Raw genomic sequence first — 17,063 nt, forward strand, 5'->3', positions numbered from 1 at the left:
ATTTTTGCAAAAATGCATACAAGCAATAAGCCAATAGTTGGCTAAATGTTGTGCAAAATGCATACTGATGTGTACAGTAATATAAAATACTTTCTACTTGTAGGACCTTCTAAAAAAAAACACATAATAGAAGATAATTTCATTGAGATATTATTAAAATATCTTACCTCTTGATAGCTGTTTGTACAGTAGCAGTCGTCTCTATTCAGAAACTGAGACAAAATCACTGCGGGTTTGTGCAATGGTTAAGATGGCTGTTCAGTTTAGACTCAGTTTAGTTTCTTACAAAATTGCACAATGAGGGCCAGTTGCACAATGAAGCTACAACTTGTTTGAGGTGGGAGGGCAATGTTTATTGTGCATTAACTAGGATCCAATCCCAACAAATGAAAGACTCACCGAGGACAGGTAACAACTTTTACTTAAAAAACAACCAGACATATTTTGTTATTGTGAGGGAAGAGTTATTGTGTATCTATGAGATCTCTCTCTCTATGAGAACTCTTTCAAACATGGTTCTTTTCATTTAAGTTTTGCCTTCACTATTTCACAAAGCATACAGAAACTTACTGGAGTATATGATTTGATGCAATAAAAAGAGAAAAAACAGTGCCATTGTACCAAGAGAAACCCATCCCAACTTCATGTAAACACACAGTATGTTCATGTTGTAATTTGTAGTTTTCTTCAATCACAGTCTCAGATTAATCCATAGTCTTTTGTACATTCATTAGAGTCTGCAGTACTATTGAGGGAGATGGACAGATGGCCAGGGGGAAGGATGGACCTCCCTTCCCTAGGTGGCTTCCTCCGTGCTCCCATTCACTGATCAACACTGGTCTTTACACCCAAAACAGACCAACTTGATGGCAGCCAGGGGTCTGAAGGATAGGACTCGGAAAGGACTTTTTCCGGCAGACCGTCGGGGCACTGTGAACCCCCTATCTTCCAAATAACAACCATGTTAAATTCAGTCACACTCCGGGGCAACATGTGGTGTGGGGCAGTCAGAATCAGCCTGTGGAGCGTTGGGTTGATGTCACTAACATGCCAGCAGCATGTCACTTTAACATTGAGTGACTGGATTGGACCTATATGAACTCCACCCCCTCGTACTTCACGTCCCCTATCTTAGTCTCAGGCATGAGGATGCGGCCGTCCAGTGTGAAGGCCATGATGTAGGTGGCGATCTTGCCGGCGTCCTCCTCCGACTTGAGGGCCAGGACGATCTGGTCGTCCATGTCGGGGACAAACTTGAAGGAGGAGAAACCGTGGGTGGGGTTCAGCGGGCCCACGCGGCTCACCGTGATGTCCTCGAAGTCGGGCGAGCAGCTGAGGACCAGGTTGGCGCCACGGTGCTCGTCCTCCGTCTCGTCGTAGCGCTGCTCGCTGGCTCGGCGGGGGAGGAAAAACCAGCGCTGCAGGTTGTCACTCCACGCAGCGGACTCGTGGATCAGGTAGCCTGGGGAGGAGGAGTCGGGGGGGGGGGGGGGGGGGTAAATCATTCCCATATGCAGACCATACTATGTATCTGGGGTCAGATGGCTGAGCGGTTAGGGAGTCAGGCTATTAATCAAAAAGGTTGTTGGTTCGATTCCCGGCCGTGAGAAATGACGTGTCCTTGGGCAAGGCACTTCACCCTACTTGCCTCGGGAAGAATGCCCCTGTACTTACTGTAAGTCGCTCTGGATAAGAGCGTCTGCTAAATGACTAAATGTAAATGTATCTTGGCATGTGGCCAGCTACTACCCAACCCTGGCCTCAGCTCTTACCTGGGGGTTTGATCCCTGCGGCAGACTTCAGCAGGTTGTACATGGGAACCCAGTTCTGGTGCTGAATGTCACCATGAGGCCCCACCACCTTCACCCACTCTGGGTTATTGTTGACGAACTCCCCTGACGTGGTCGTCCACTCTTTCCCCAGACCTCCCACGTACAGATGCTCTTCCTTCACGGCTAGCCACTCTGCCTTGAACCCTGACAGTGACAAGACAGTGGAGTTAAGTGTCAATACGCAGATCAGGTTACTGTACTTAGGAATGACGTGCTGGACCTGATGTTAGTTTCCTCCAGGAACACAATGATTCTTATTGAGGGACTTGTTGCTCTTGTTGGTTAGTTCTAACTGATTTAACTTCTTGTACTCGCTGTGAATTATATTATTGTTGCTTGCTTTCCTACAGGTACACTGTTTCACTTTTGAGGTTCATGTCGCTTAATTGTAACTTGTTTGACTACATGCTCCTATGTTTCTTCCCATTGGCACTTATTTTCATTTCACAAAGTATGCTTCATGTTTTGGCTGCCCACAAAGTTTTGGGGCTATCTCGTTGTTTATGATCATTGACCAATGCACTTTTGTAAAGCTCTCTCTTGGAAGTCGCTTTGGATAAAAGCATCTGCTAAATGAATACCTAGAATGGAAATGTTAGCAGATCATATGAGGAAAGAGATCTTCTCGTGATTCGTTCATTTCCATACTTGAGTTTCACTGACCTTTGGCGACAGAGCCATCGCCGTCGGGCAGGATGACCCAGGGCACAGCGTTGTCCCCATCAATGTGGTACACCACTCCCGTACGGTCATCCACAGTGTACAGCTTCCCGTTGAACACCACCAGCTCCGACAGCTCCATCGCCCTGCCCTTCTCCGCTAGGTGGCTCTCCAGCACCACCCTGTCCTGGTCCCACTCCACCGTCACCCGGTCCCCGCTCGGGGACACCAGCAGGTGGCCCCTCCGCATGTAGCTGAACCACGTCAGCTTCTTCTCGCTGCGAGAGTCTGTGTCCAGGTCGGCGATGACGGCGATGCGGTAGCGCGTGCCCTGCGCCGTGCGCTCGGGCGCGCTGAGGGGATAGGTGTCGTTGTAGCTGTCGGCGTTGACGCCGGTGCGGCTGCTCCTCCAGCCCCGAGGGCTGCTATACTGGGGGGAGCCCAGCTGCATGTAGAGGAGGAGGGCCACAGACAGGGCTGCTCCCACCACGACAATGGGCCTCCACTTGATGCGGAAACGAGGGTCTGTGCTGCTCGTCATGGAGGCCAACATGGGGAGTCCTCCCACAGAGATACGCAGAGGGGTTAGAAGATCATTCGGATCCACATGGGAGTAGCCTGGAGGCACAGGCATGGGAGAGGGTGAAGGACCTGAGAAGTTAGAGGAAGAGAGGGAGAAAATAGAAAGTGAGTGAGAGTTGGGCGTGGCGGTGTCTGTCCGCCTTGGAAGACTTGGTTTAAAGAGAGATTTGCATGAACGTTAACTATGTTCTTCCTAACTCCTGTTCTATGATGAAATATACACTACACTTTTTTTGTCTAGATTTTAGTCCACATCTTAAGGTATGCAATCATTCCAGATTCCAAATGTATACAAGGATTCAAATAACAGTTTGACCAGGAAAGCCACATACTGTGAGCCTATTGTTATCACTATGACTACAGGTTTGAAATATAAACTTTGAAATATAAAGTGCATTACAAATAAAATTATTATTATTATTAAAGAAAGGATTGTCTGTAGTTAGACTATTGTCTGTCTTGATTTCAAGCCATTTCCAAGAAACCTTTTTTGCTACATCTAATATTACACTACTTAACAACCTGAATCAGAATCAGAATGGGTTTTATTCGCCATGAAAGTTTGCACAGACAAGGAATTTGCTTTGGCAGGAAGGTGCAAACAGAATCAGCCAAAGGCTCTGTTAAAAAGGTGGGTTTTTAGGCCACGTTTAAAAGCATTTTACAGGTCTTTAGGGAAGCTAAATGTCAAATCAGTGTACAAGAACTTAGCTGTCAAAAATGTGGTCATCTGATATTTAAAACGGACCCTAGTAGGAAGTTAAAATGAGATCACCTTACATGTTCATCCTAAAGACGTCTGTTCTTTAGAATCTCCTCTGGACAGAGCAGTGGATCACTAAATCCTGGAGAGGACAAGTTTGCCTTAGCAGTTCCGGCTCAACGGTTAGAGATTAAATAGTGGTGTGTCAAGCTAGGTAGGTGAACCAACAGGTGTTCAAGGGAGTGCCATGTCTACGTGGAGTATGGGAGGAGCCCAGTTGGCCCCTGGAGTGACAGCCATGTAAAACCAGAAATGTGATGGACCACATAACCTACGTTAAATCCACTCTCTGGAGTTCCACTTATTTTGGTACAGTACAGTGACCTACATTTAGGTGTTTTTTGTTTAGTACTGTCTAAACATAAAAATACTAGGGTACTCGGTGAATTGATGAACAGTTATCAAGGCTCTCAACTAAACTTCCATGAGCTCTCCATGTAGTCTAGTTCCAGAAATGTCACATTCTCCAACCTGATTTTTTTTTCCGCAGCAGTACCCCACCCACTGAAAGACTCTTTCATAGAAGGGCCCCTAGCCAAACACAACTCCAGAATGTCACCATTAGGGCTACTCTAGAAGACACAGCAGCTGGTTCCAAATAGACTTTGACTGACAGTTTAGCCTACTAAAGCACAAGTAGCAGTCTATAGTCCAAGCACCTAAGCACATGCAGCATCTAAGTATTAAGCTTTTCCTTAGACAAGTTCCAGTCCACCAACATAAGATCATTTGTTCCACTTCACTCTGTAAAAAAAAAACAACTGATGATCCCCATGCATGTTCTAGGATTAATTGTGACTGAAAGCAAAGTTCTGTTTCTTATTTTGGCCTACCCTTCCGTCTCCTCCTGCCAGAACGCTGGGCGACTGTCATCTTTCAATCACGGACAGAAACAGTTAAGACACACTTCCTATACAGCCCCTGTTCTTTAAAGCACTGAGCTGGGAACTCTTCACTTGAAAGTGTGACTTGACTGTGGCTTTTCTAAGTGTAATCATGACACAGGGCAATACCCTAACAACGGTGAACTTTATGTAGACTTAGAGGATTATAATTGATTAACCACAAGTCCGAAAGGGCAAACCTTTCAATTTAGTCAGCATTGCAGGCTTTGTTCACAAGACCTTAATAGGCTAGTTAAGTTACTGTTGTGCGGGGTTGGAACAATCAGTGACACCATTGTCTATTTTTTGTGGCATGCACAGAAGTAAACAGTCTAAAATCAACAAGTATCAGTTAACAAACCTTATCACACAGTACAGCAATATGTGTTCACGCTATGACCAGTCCAAACCCAGGCATGGACAGCCTTCTGAGGGTGTGACTGTGATGCAAGGAGAATGCCAGGGACTGTTCAGAAGAGAAGTACAGTTGAACAATATTATAAAAGGTGAAGATGTAGTAGACACCAACTACAAAGGGGTTCCTGAGGCCAGATTGCTGACAAGTACATTTTGATCTTCTGGGGAAAATTCCACAAAAAGGTGGGCTTCAAAGCCTTTGGAAGTGCTATTTAAGCAGAAAGCAGGCAGGTGACACCACAATGTAATACACTGAATGAAAATGTAAATGCAATATGCAACGCATGATGGTCCCTCGTTGCCTGAGCTGAAATAGAAAAATGCCATACATACACACAACAACACATATCCCTTTTAGGTGAATACAAAGAGTAGGGACTAATACCTCAATTTCAATTGACTGATTTACTTATATGAAATCTGAACAAAAAATGTTTAAATTGTTGCAAGTTGTATTTTGACTTTTAATCAATAAATCTAAAAATGATGACGTGGTCCGGGGTTCTGACAGCTGATGATGCATGAGAACAGCCAAGTTCCTGGTTGTAATGAATTAAATGCTTATAGCTAGCTAATAGCTATGGTTTTGTTTACTCTTCCTTTGAGTATATAGCTAGCATTGTGCCAGCCATTTATTGCAGTTATAGTTACGAAGCAAAAGTCCCTTCATATGTTCATTTTAGTTGTTTTTGTGAAAAAAAGTAGGCTAATGAAATGGTTCTGTTGCTCCTAGCTACACTGTAAACTGTAGCCTTTAGGTCCATGGATGGTAGCGCACTGCAGATTACACCAAGCATGCATTCTCAAAGATTAGTAGACGGTCCAACGTCAACAATACTCACTACTTTAGATTTCCCAAATAGTCAAGTAATATGATTGGAGTTGACATAGTTGCTTGGGTATGGCTCTCTGCTTGTAACAACTATTGATTTACTAGCTAGCTACTCCCTCACAGCGTCAGTCCACTCAATTCCCATGTACTGTCGCCTTCTGATTACGTCACAAATCGTCTTCCCAAGTAGTGTGCGTGTCTTCTGAGTGCATACAGAACCACATTGCCAACATATACCTTTGTGTATGAGTTAATCGGACACATTGTAAATCATGTCTTTAAGGGTAGACAATGAAATCAAGAAAAAGGTAAGGCTGTTTACATCATTACTAGCTCGCTATCTAGTAATAACTTTCTTGTACGCCAGAGTTGAGAAATGATGATGCTTGCAAGGCCTGAATGCATGGTCAGTGAGCTAGCTAGCTAGCTAACTAGCTAACAGTTCTAGCCGGTAATGTTAACCCGTGGTCTGGCTTGACAGAGGGTTGCGCTATATCTGGTAGTGAATACGAAATAAAAGTTATCTTGCCAATTTGTTTCTTAAAACACCCACACATAACACAATTGTCTGATGCAAGTGCGCCAATGTTTTGTAGCTATGCCATTAGCTAGCCAGTGTGGCAATGGAAGTGAGAGACATTAGCTACAAACAAACTTGCTGGTCATATCTTAACTCAAATTACCTCCATCTCACAGGTCGATACTTTCAGAGAACGGATCACGGGTGAGGTGAGTAAAATGATGGACTCGTCAAGCATCGTGCAGCTATTCAACACGTGGAAGTCTCGAAAAATCACCTGACCTGGCGGCTACTGCATACTAACGTGTGTGCCAATGCTATCCGTTTTATTTTGTAACTCAGGCTGAAGACTTGGTTGCCAACTTCTTCCCAAAGAAGTTGTTGGAACTTGATGGTTTTTTGAAGGTAATATAATGGATTTGTAGCTATCACAGTGAGCAAACACAACACAGTCTGTTACATTACATTTGTTGAATGTCATGAACATGACCTTTGATAGGCTGAAGATGCCGTATATTTACAAACGTAGCTCTTGGTTTCAAGGAGCCCGTATTTAATGTAGCAGACCTGAGAGACATCCATTCAGAGATCAACTTCAAAGTGCCAGACCCAGTGGTCATCACCAACAGCCACGATGGACTGGATCTGGTGGGTGTAATTTAGATCTGATCTGTCTGAATCTGATCATTGGAGACCACGGTTTCAAAACGAGAAATCAACTTTCATTTTATGTCAACAGCAACATGCCAAGAAGCGGAAACTAGAAGACGGAGCAGCAGACGAGAACTGCCAAGGTGAACTCCCTGGAGCCTGTCTGAAAATGTTGACTTGGCAGCAGTGGCTAGTGGTGGATGTTAAACTGATCACTTCTGTCCTTTGTCTGGTTCTGTGTGGTGGTTAGGGGGTACCAAGGTCTTTGTCATGCCTGAGGGAATGATGAAAAGCAATGGTCAGCTGGTCGACCTGATAGAACGAGTCAAACCAGAGATCAGAACGCTGATTGAAAAATGCAACACAGTAAGTCCAACACACACACACACACACACAACATCAAATATGACATGTTATTTCCTGTCCATTTCTTTTCCTCTGATTCCTCTGATGTCACTTAGGTCAAAATGTGGGTCCAGCTGTTGATTCCCAGAATAGAGGATGGGAATAACTTTGGCGTGTCTATCCAGGTAATCACCTTTCCAGCAATGTTTCTGTTGGATAGATGGGCCCGTTCTCCGTACGTCGCTTATTACATCCGAGATCGAATAACACATCCAAGATGACATCATCTTGCTAATCATGATCTGGCTAATTCAGTTCTTCGAACACCCATGTTGTTTATAATTAGTATAGCTGGATTGAGTTATGCGTTGGTTTAAAAGGGGCTATGTATCGATAGTAGAAACCTTGATCAGCAACACTGCTATTGGCTGCTCACATAAGTATATGGCTGCTCACCATGGCCAAAAAGAGCGCCCCGTTTATTCCGCAACAGAGCCAACAGAGCAACAGCTTGCTCGAAGGTTACTCCGAATTTGAAGATTTAATCAGAACGCCAGGGAACACCTCAAAGTCTGCAAAATCCAAGAAAGAGGGCTGGTTAAAAAGTAGCAGACCAAATTAAATGTATAGTGGTGACCACGTTAGATGATTTATCGCTTATTACAGTAAGCTAGGCCCATGTTTTTTTTAATTTTCATACTTTTTTATCATCTTTAATGTCAATGTGGTTTAAACAAATGTATGATGTAAATGACACCCTCACAAAAAAAACAGAAAAAAGGCTATCTCAAAAAGTATAGGCTAGTAGCATATCGCACTGTGCTTAAGGATCTATTTATCACGCAATGAGCAATTAATTCGGTTTCATGTTAAATTCTGCTAATTATTCTTGCACCTTCCGCAACAGGTTGTTGTCGTAAAAATGGACAAGACATGTCTGTTACAGACTTCCTGTCTCACCTCTGCTTATATAGTCGCAATCAAATCTTGTTTACAGAAAATAAGCCTGCTCCCGAGCAGGTTTAAGCTAAAGGACTTGTTGCTATGACAGCAAGTTCAGAATGAGCTTTGAAGAACCGAACAATCCAAGATAATGACAAATCGTCATCAATCAAATCCAGCTAACTGAGTTAGCGACGTACGGAGAACGGGCCACAGTTTCGTGTCTTAATGTTTTAATACAGACTCCCGGTTACATATAACAACTTTAAACTGAACATCTATACTATAATGCAAGTAATCTCTTCTTTATGGATCAAATGATGAATAGACAATATTTAAAGTGGATACTTCATTACATTTTGTTAGATGAATTCATGTGTTTACTGATGCAAAAACTCTGCCTGCACATTGCAAATGTGCACAAACTCCAATTAAACTAACACCAAATCAACTAACGGACATTATAATCACCAGCTGCATCATGGTATGTCTCACCGACATCTTAATCACAGACTGCATCATGGGCACTGTGCACTAGTGATTCTAATGCTGCAGATGACATGCTTTGTATTTCCCACACTAGAGGGCAGAACTGTTCTGATGCCCGATTACTGATTACTTGTTAGGATAGTGCCTGTAATAATGGGTCCTTGTGTACTGTGTCTCTATAGGAAGAGACTGTTGCAGAGCTCAGAACTGTTGAAGGGGAGGCTGCTTCTTACCTGGACCAAATATCCAGGTACTTAAAGAGTGACTGGTTAAGTGTGTTGAATCTTTACCACTTAACTGTTGTAGCTGAACCTTCTTCCGTTGTGTCTACCTGCACCCATCAGTGTTTCCCCTACAGTAGGTAGACCTGTTTTATAGGAAAGGTTACCTTAAATGCCTTATTTTGTGATCTGACGCTATATATATATTTTTTTATTTTTACAAAAAATAATACATAATATAATGCCCCCCTAATATAATGGTAGGGGAAACACTGCCCATGCATTGGTTTGCCATTTTTTCTTATTCCAAAAAGTTGCCAGTCCTTTCCAGAAGATATGTGATTGTTTTTTTTCACAGATATTACATCACCAGAGCAAAGCTTGTCTCCAAAATTGCAAAGTACCCTCATGTGGTAAGAGTTAATTTTATTGATATCCTTTTCACACTGAGAACCAGGGTTTTTTACCTGCAGTGTTTGAAGTGGGTTCAACCAGAGTCGAACTCATTCACACTAAACGGTATGGAAATGACCTTGAGCACTTGTTTAGTCACCAAGGCTATGGGGGTAATGGACTCTTTGACCTGCTCAACATTCCTGATCAGTCTGGGGATGCAAAGGTGTAAAAAGCACTTAGTTTTTTTGTTGTTGTCCCAGAGCCTAGTTGCTCTTTTAATCATTGACCACCCCCCACCACAGGAGGACTATAGACGCACAGTTTCAGAGATTGATGAGAAGGAGTACATCAGCCTGAAGATCATTGTGTCAGAGCTGAGGAACCAATATGTGAGTGTTCTCTACATAAATTACATTGACAGTATCAGACATTTTAGTGTATTTCGAGGACCTCACACCATCAATCTATCTAGCTGTACGTTCCTTCCTGCAGACTCACATACTTTATGCTCACAGGTGACTTTACACGACATGATCCTGAAGAACATCGAGAAAATCAAGAAGCCGCGAAGCTGCAACTCTGAGGCCCTGTACTAACTTTCCCTTGCCCAGACGGCCACATTGACTAGAACTGGGACTTGTTCTTCTCAAGCTGGACTATCATCCCTCATCCACAATAAAGTGGACTATCATCCCTCATCCACAATAAAGTGGACTATCATTCCTCACACACATTAAACTGCCATGCAGCAGGACAGTTGACTTCCCTGGGCACAGACAGGCCCTACATCCCCATCCCATCCCCTGCACACTTGACATGATTTGTAATACCCTCCCCCCTATCTATATGGTTTAAAAAGTAAGTACGGCATTGGTATCAGAGCTCCAGACTAATTCCACTCGTTGCCTCTTTATGAGGGAGTGCACAAGTGCTTTAGCAGATGGGATGAAAAGATAAGCCTCAAGTCTAGCTGATCAAGTTCGCCATTTCAGAATTGTCTGGTGGCCCTACTCTGAGAGTAGGGCTACTCTACGACCCTCTACAGAAATTTTCTTAAATCCATGTGTTTTTTTCCAATGGCCTGTAAGAGTGGTCGCATAAGGTGAATTATTATCCACCAACCAAGAAGAATTGAACTGCAAACATGACTCCCTACAAGATGTGTGGGTGTCAGATACGGTGGTTTCGGTTCTTGTTGTCTGTCCTCTTTACACAGGTATTTTATTTGTGTTTGTCACAAGTACTTTTATGTCATTGGTTTTAGGCATCTGAAATGCTCCAAGGTCAAGTGTGTGTGTGTGTTTTTTAGTTTTGACCGATTGTGTTGTGCTATCTTTTGGATGTAATGGGGGGGGCACCAGACAAAGACAACTGATATTTCATATCAGATGGTGCAGTGTTGAAGTCTTATCTCCATCTACCAATTTTTGATTTAAGGATAAATATTTTACTTAATAAAAGTATTCTTTTGAGAATGTGTTTTTTGTATATTTCTTTCATAAGCGGTCTCTATCATTTGGCAACAGTTCTATTCTAGTTATAAATACAGTATATTGCTCCAGAGCAAGTGAAAACAACAACAAGGCTTTCTAGAACATGCCTTGTAAAATAAGCAACTTGTAATTAAGAGCTGTTCAAATCTATATTTACTGAACCAAGATTAGGAAGATAAACAAACACAGTAGAGTTCAACCTGTACCTTGCTGGATACAGTACAACTCATATGACTGTTAGGAAGTTCTCTAGCCCTCCAGAATAACAAGCCCCCACCCTTGTAATTCACAAAATCCCCAGTGTCGAGGGAGGGAGGGAGGAGATTCCAATTAAATCTCTAATAATGCCAGGAATCTGTGTCTGTGTGCATTCTTTAGAATGGGATTTTAGGGCAGCGAGTTTTCCACGATTATCTCGAAGAACAGGTGCAGAAGCACATCACAAACCTCTCCAATAATACTCTCAATCTGCATCTTATTGATTGCATTCAGGAGGTCAAAGGGAGATAGGCTTTCTTCAAAAGTGGCACTATACACTGCCTTCAGATGTTTCCATTTGTTTTTAAATTCTGATGCAAGATCTTTGGTTTATTTGGTTGTATTATTTGTTCTTTGGTGTATTATTATTATTATACGTATTAAACAAGTCATATGGCTCATTTATTGATTGGGAATATGTAAACGATGTCCACATTATGTCCAGAAAACTAAAATGTCTCATTAGTCCAGGCAAAGTAACTCAGTAACTCAAAGGAAAAAAATTGCCCCATTGGGGTGTAATGTTGCCTGGCCTTATTGGCACACATCTCGGATTGATGAGAATTTAACATATTTCCTCAACTAGGATTTCTTAGGACTTTTAGTATGTTGTTCTGAACACCTCAAAGAAATGATCTAAGCTGCAAAAAAATATTTTACTATTAGTCTGTTGTAAAACGCTACTTTGCCTGGACTACATAGTAGGAGAGCATCTGTGATGCATGCTTTTTCTATTGGAGTCATTAGCGGTGGAACCCCATGTGAGCACGGGGAGAACATGCAAATCACAGGAACTGAGCCAGGGGCGATTCTAGGATCAGACCTTTAGGGTGGCTCAGCCCCCAATGAGAATGTGACATCAGCGCCATGAAATTAACTACCTACTTCTTCTGTCCTCTTCTTAAAGGTGCATGGCAACACTGGATATGAAACCTGTTTAAAGCCCTTTGAACCTGTAAGTGTTTGTCATCTGTCACTAACAGACACGTTTGCAAACTCTTACTTTAGAGCACTAAAACTTATTTAAGATAATAATAATTCATAGGCAGAGTGGGGAGAGGTTTACAGACTCATCTTGCATCATCTAGTAGAAACAATTTTAATACAATATTAAAAATTATGTCTATTGGATAATTGTAAGTATGCTTTACATTAAGTGATGCTTTTGACTTTTTAAAGTAGTTCAACACAGGTAATCCTGTTTGTTTAATTGTTTTTTGTGATGTATGCTATACAAAAAAAATATTTATGGTTAAAAGAACATGACATTGTTTACAAGAGCTCAGATTCTACATAGATCTAGCATCTTAATTTTCCTCTCAAAATGCACCAGATTCATGCGTTTAACTTTCAAATTTAATACAGTTTCTGAGCTGGCCCCCTGAGGGTCGGGCGTTCACCGTATCCTTCTCACCTTTTTACCCCTGACCTGTTTGCATGCCTGTTATTAGCACTTTTGCAAGGCACTATATTCATGTCACATTCTCATTGGGGGCTGAGCACCCCTAAAGGTCTGATCCTAGAATCGCCCCTGTGTTAGCAGTCAATGAAATTCAGGTTACAGCGTGTGCAAACCAAATTCTGTAAGTTTCAAGAGGGAGTTCTGGTTCAATAAGACCAAGTGGTGGGTGGAGCTCTTAATTCGTCGTTGGTTCACGTAAAAGCTATACGCGCCTATGTTCATTCCCAAATATTGCATCTCCTAGATCGTCTTATGCGTAATGGTCGCTCAGAGGATGAATTCATTGCTGAAATGGACAGCGATACTCATTTGCCTATCTTCCTTTATCCTAAACATCGTGCTAATGTGCCTTAATTCAAATAAGGTACCAAAATGCACTTCGAAGCCGCTTCATCCTTTGAGGGGCCAGCACAACCCACGTAGCGCCGTCTTTGCCGACTTGTCTGCAAATGAATATCTCCAAGTGCGCGACTACATGCTTAATCTGAAAAACGTGGACATTTCGAATCGTAATATTACCGATCCCTCCAAAAACTTCTTGTTTTTAATTGATCTCTCTTTGCCGAAGAAAATGGATGCCCTGCGCTACCTAGATAGTAACGGGCCCAAACCAGTAAGGGAGGCGACCGTCGTGGTGTTCCACGGCAGCCAGGGAAACATCAAGGAGTACGTGGTGGGACCTCTTCCACATCCGAAATACCACCACGATGTCACCATGAAGAAGTACAAAACCGAGTTGCCTATCAACGCGCGAACAGTCACAATTGGGGAGTATGTCGTTCTTTTTAAGTTTCTCGACAAGGAGGTATTTTCGAAACTTGGTAAAATCATGAAAGAAAGTTTTGATGTCAGCAAAGAAAAGAACTTGAATGCTTTTGAGGGAATGCCCAGAGGTGTCCAGTCGGGCGACAGACACACGTGGATATCTTTTTTCAGGGATTTGAGCGGGATGTACATACACCCCGTAGGATTCGAAGTCTTGGTCAACCACAACAGCACAGACTCATCCAATTGGAAAGTTGAGAAGGTGCTTTACAACGGAATATATTTCAACAGTGTGGAGGACCTGAAAAAACAATACGAGTCAGGGAATGTAGCTAAAATAGTCTTTAAATCTATTCCGAATTATGCATCGTTGAAACTCAAAAGTAAACCAACAGGATTGAGCCCACAGCAATATTACGCACAAGGCAAACGCTTTAGTGTCCATGATAATCATGTCATATACCTCGACTGGAGTTTTGCGTTTGGGTTAAGTTCACTTACCGGTATGAGAGTTTTTGACGTCAATTTCAAGGGGGAGAGAATAGTTTATGAACTAAGCGTACAGGAGGCAATGTCGGTGTATGGTTCTGTCACACCAGGGATGATTCTGACAAAGTTTCTTGATTCCAGCATCGGAATAGGGCGCTTTGCCCACGAACTCGTCCGAGGAATAGATTGTCCATATGAGGCAGCATACATTGACACCTACCGATACATCGACATCGGTACCCCCCAGCGATTTAGGAATTCTATATGCGTTTTTGAGCATAACACCGGCCGTCCTCTTAGGAGGCATTTTTCTGACTTTTTTCATAATGATTATGGTGGACTAGTTAACAGCGCCTTGGTGTTTAGGACAATCACAGCCATAGGCAACTATGACTACATATGGGACTTCATCTTTTACCAAAGTGGTTCAATTGAGGCCAAGGTGCACGCCACGGGATACATCTCTTCATCTTTCAAAGTGGACGGCAGTTTAAAATACGGCCACCAGGTGGCGGAAAATACAATTGGAAACATCCATACCCATTTCATCAATTTCAAAGTTGACTTGGACATATTAGGTGTGTGTGAAAATGAAGTTTATAGATGCAGTTGTTTGTCATGACATTTGTTTAAGTGAGCTACAGAGCTGACAGTAACAGACCATTGCAAGCACCAGTATCTCTTGGTTGCTATCCGTCAAGTTGACGTGTTTCATTAAGATGAATATGACCTCCATTGTAAGTCCCATACTACTGATGTGACAGTGTTTACACTTAGGTGTAGTTTCACCATCGGAAAAAAAACAAGCCAGAGCATTATACTTTAAAGTTACAGTTCACAAAGCATTGCTTATTGATGTTGAGTTCAGTCCTTCGTTTGCATGCTCCACAGGTGTTAAAAATGTGTTCCAGACCAAGGACATGAAGTATGTGAAGGTGCCACTGCCCTGGAAGCCAGAGCGCTCTGCCATGGTTCCACAGCTGGTGGAGAAGCAACTGAAGACGGAGCAGGAGGCTGCACTCCGCCACGACACCAAGACGCCACGTTACCTCCACATCGCCAGCAATCGCACCAACCGATGGGGCCACCAGCGTTCATACCGCATCCAGGTGGTCACCTTCGCTGGGGAACCCCTTCCAGAGGCAGAACCAGAGGAGAAGTCCATGTCTTGGGCTAGGTGAGGACTCTCTCCCCTTTGGATGTCTGAGGTGTTCAATTGGGATCTCGGTTTATAGGGGTTGATGGTGGAACCCATGAGCGGGATGGTTATTGCTCAGTGGTGAAGAGGTAAAGAGGTTGAAGGTTCAAATCCCATCTGTATATTGCCTTGGATGAAGGCAGCTGCTAAATAAATAAATGACATTACATATAAGTCTGTCCTCCAGTCTGGGGTAGAAACCCTTTCCCTGACCATGGCTTCTCTTTCTCTTCTTTTGTTTATTATGTTGTACTACAGGTATAAAGTGGCCATTACCAAGCACAAGGACTCAGAGCAGACGAGTAGCAGTCTGTACAATCAGAACAACATCTGGACTCCAGCAGTCGACTTCAGCAAGTACATTGAGGACAATGAGAGTATCGAAAATGAGGTGTGAAATTCATCATGAAGGCCTGTGAAAAGAATCTGTATGGCAAGTTCATTGATTTGGTGAAAGTAAGATTGCAAAAAGTGTTTTCCTGTCCTCCAGGACCTGGTTGCCTGGGTAACCGCTGGCTTCCTTCACATCCCTCACGCTGAGGACATCCCTAACACAGTTACCGTGGGGAACGGGGGCGGGGTCATCCTGAGGCCTCACAACTATTTCGATGAGGACCCATCCATCCACTCTCAGGATGGGGTGTACATCGCACCTGGCTCAGAGGAGAGCTGTGACAGCAACAAGATGGCCTGCTTGGCTGAGGACACCTGCAGCCCTGCCCTCGAACCCTTCACCTACCATGGCTTTGAGGGAACAATGAAGTTTGAGGACTGACACTCTAAATCTGCTGGGTACACTTGTTTAGCTTGATCTCACATAGAGATCTTGGGTAGTAACAGACATCCTTCCTCTGCACTTATTAACATTGTTATGAACACCACATGCATACATGTACTTATGCATTAACATAGAGACGATTTATCTCCCACATTTTATTACCTCTAGTCATCCTTATAACCACTGCCTACACTTTTTAATTTTTCTTTATTGCGCTGAATTTTACTAATTTTAACATTGTTATGAACACCACATGCATACATGTACTGATGCATAAACATAGAGATGATTTATCTCCCACATTTTATTAACTCCAGTAATCCTTATAACCACTGCCGACACTTTTTAATATATATTCTTTTACATAATAACATTATTTGTTGGTTGCCTGTGTATAGATGCACAATGTTTTTTGTATTTGAACAGCTGATGGTGTATGAGTCCAAGACAAATTTTCATCAGAACAATAAAATCTATCACAAGTGTGTGATTGATATAGGACACCTCATTTTAGATTGTACATAGTTCTTTTTAACTTCACAAATAGCATACAGAAGTATTTATGTAAGAGTGTTTATAAAATAAAGGCAGTTGTTTGTTAAAATGGTCCAGAAAACAGAATTTATTGTTTCTTTTACAGGTTTTTTTAGGACCTATGTTTTCTAAAGGAAGTCAGAAACAGAATTCAGATGAGAGAGGACCAGTGAACTCCTCACCCCAACCCCTGACCTGCCAAACTAAATGCACAAAAGGAACTGACTGGGGAATAGGTTTTTCATCTGTTTGTGTAGTTAGTGCAAACGTTTCTGTAAAGAATTCAGGATAAATGGCTTCTCTAACCCCCCACCCCTTCTCTCTGTGTCAGTCAGAGGCCATGTGTTGAGTACATTTAAGAGACATCAGACATTTGAGGAGGAGGCATTCTGGAAATTCAGAGACAATTCCGGGAGAAAAGAGGTTTCCGAGTAACAGTCAGTTAGATGGATTTTTCCTGCTCAGTAGTTCTCTGTGAGCTGAGGAGCTGCATTCTCTTGAGTACCAGTCACACGTTGTGAACGTGTATTATAATCCAGTAAAGCTTTTCTG

General features: G+C 42.7%; 3 protein-coding genes across 5 annotated transcripts; 2 read left to right on the forward strand and 1 right to left on the reverse strand.

Annotated features, from left to right (window-relative positions):
• Nucleotides 1-328: 328 nt before the first annotated feature.
• Nucleotides 329-6,086, reverse strand: cant1a (calcium activated nucleotidase 1a). Of its 3 annotated transcripts, none has more exons than XM_067232590.1 (4): nt 5,981-6,086; nt 2,496-3,143; nt 1,773-1,976; nt 329-1,462 (listed from the first exon to the last, which is right to left on the reverse strand). In XM_067232590.1, exons 2-4 carry the CDS (start codon nt 3,124-3,126, stop codon nt 1,092-1,094), a joined length of 1,206 nt encoding a protein of 401 aa, XP_067088691.1. In that variant the 5' UTR covers nt 3,127-3,143; nt 5,981-6,086; the 3' UTR covers nt 329-1,091. The 3 variants fall into 3 exon arrangements, with proteins under 3 accessions (XP_067088691.1, XP_067088689.1, XP_067088690.1); XM_067232588.1 differs by lacking the exon at nt 5,981-6,086 and adding an exon at nt 3,855-4,338; XM_067232589.1 differs by lacking the exon at nt 5,981-6,086 and adding an exon at nt 3,850-3,976.
• Nucleotides 6,087-6,141: 55 nt separating this feature from the next.
• LOC136940442 (proteasome activator complex subunit 3-like) lies at nt 6,142-11,009 on the forward strand. Its single transcript, XM_067232591.1, has 11 exons — nt 6,142-6,278; nt 6,667-6,699; nt 6,833-6,895; nt 7,034-7,138; nt 7,230-7,284; nt 7,392-7,507; nt 7,603-7,671; nt 9,100-9,167; nt 9,497-9,551; nt 9,837-9,923; nt 10,050-11,009. The coding sequence occupies exons 1-11, from the start codon at nt 6,243-6,245 to the stop codon at nt 10,128-10,130; spliced, it is 768 nt and encodes a 255-aa protein (XP_067088692.1). The 5' UTR covers nt 6,142-6,242; the 3' UTR covers nt 10,131-11,009.
• Nucleotides 11,010-13,006: 1,997 nt separating this feature from the next.
• aoc2 (amine oxidase copper containing 2) lies at nt 13,007-16,483 on the forward strand. The gene is made up of 4 exons (XM_067232964.1): nt 13,007-14,579; nt 14,893-15,178; nt 15,458-15,590; nt 15,690-16,483. The coding sequence occupies exons 1-4, from the start codon at nt 13,007-13,009 to the stop codon at nt 15,972-15,974; spliced, it is 2,277 nt and encodes a 758-aa protein (XP_067089065.1). The 3' UTR covers nt 15,975-16,483.
• Nucleotides 16,484-17,063: the final 580 nt, after the last annotated feature.

This window comes from Osmerus mordax, chromosome 3 (genome assembly GCF_038355195.1).
Source record: "Osmerus mordax isolate fOsmMor3 chromosome 3, fOsmMor3.pri, whole genome shotgun sequence".
Classification (NCBI taxonomy): domain Eukaryota; kingdom Metazoa; phylum Chordata; class Actinopteri; order Osmeriformes; family Osmeridae; genus Osmerus; species Osmerus mordax.

Coding starts and splice junctions, on each gene's coding strand:
- aoc2 (XM_067232964.1), top strand. CDS start 13,007: ATGGTCGCTCAGAGGATGAATTCATTGCTGAAATGGACAGCGATACTC. Junction 15,179..15,457: donor AAGTCCATGTCTTGGGCTAG/GTGAGGACTCTC, acceptor GTTGTACTACAG/GTATAAAGTGGCCATTACCA. Junction 15,591..15,689: donor ATGAGAGTATCGAAAATGAG/GTGTGAAATTCA, acceptor CCTGTCCTCCAG/GACCTGGTTGCCTGGGTAAC.
- LOC136940442 (XM_067232591.1), top strand. CDS start 6,243: ATGTCTTTAAGGGTAGACAATGAAATCAAGAAAAAG. Junction 7,672..9,099: donor ACTTTGGCGTGTCTATCCAG/GTAATCACCTTT, acceptor GTGTCTCTATAG/GAAGAGACTGTTGCAGAGCT. Junction 9,552..9,836: donor TTGCAAAGTACCCTCATGTG/GTAAGAGTTAAT, acceptor CCCCCACCACAG/GAGGACTATAGACGCACAGT.
- cant1a (XM_067232590.1), bottom strand. CDS start 3,126: ATGCCTGTGCCTCCAGGCTACTCCCATGTGGATCCGAATGATCTTCTA. Junction 1,977..2,495: donor CGATGGCTCTGTCGCCAAAG/GTCAGTGAAACT, acceptor TGTCACTGTCAG/GGTTCAAGGCAGAGTGGCTA. Junction 1,463..1,772: donor CGCAGGGATCAAACCCCCAG/GTAAGAGCTGAG, acceptor CCTCCTCCCCAG/GCTACCTGATCCACGAGTCC.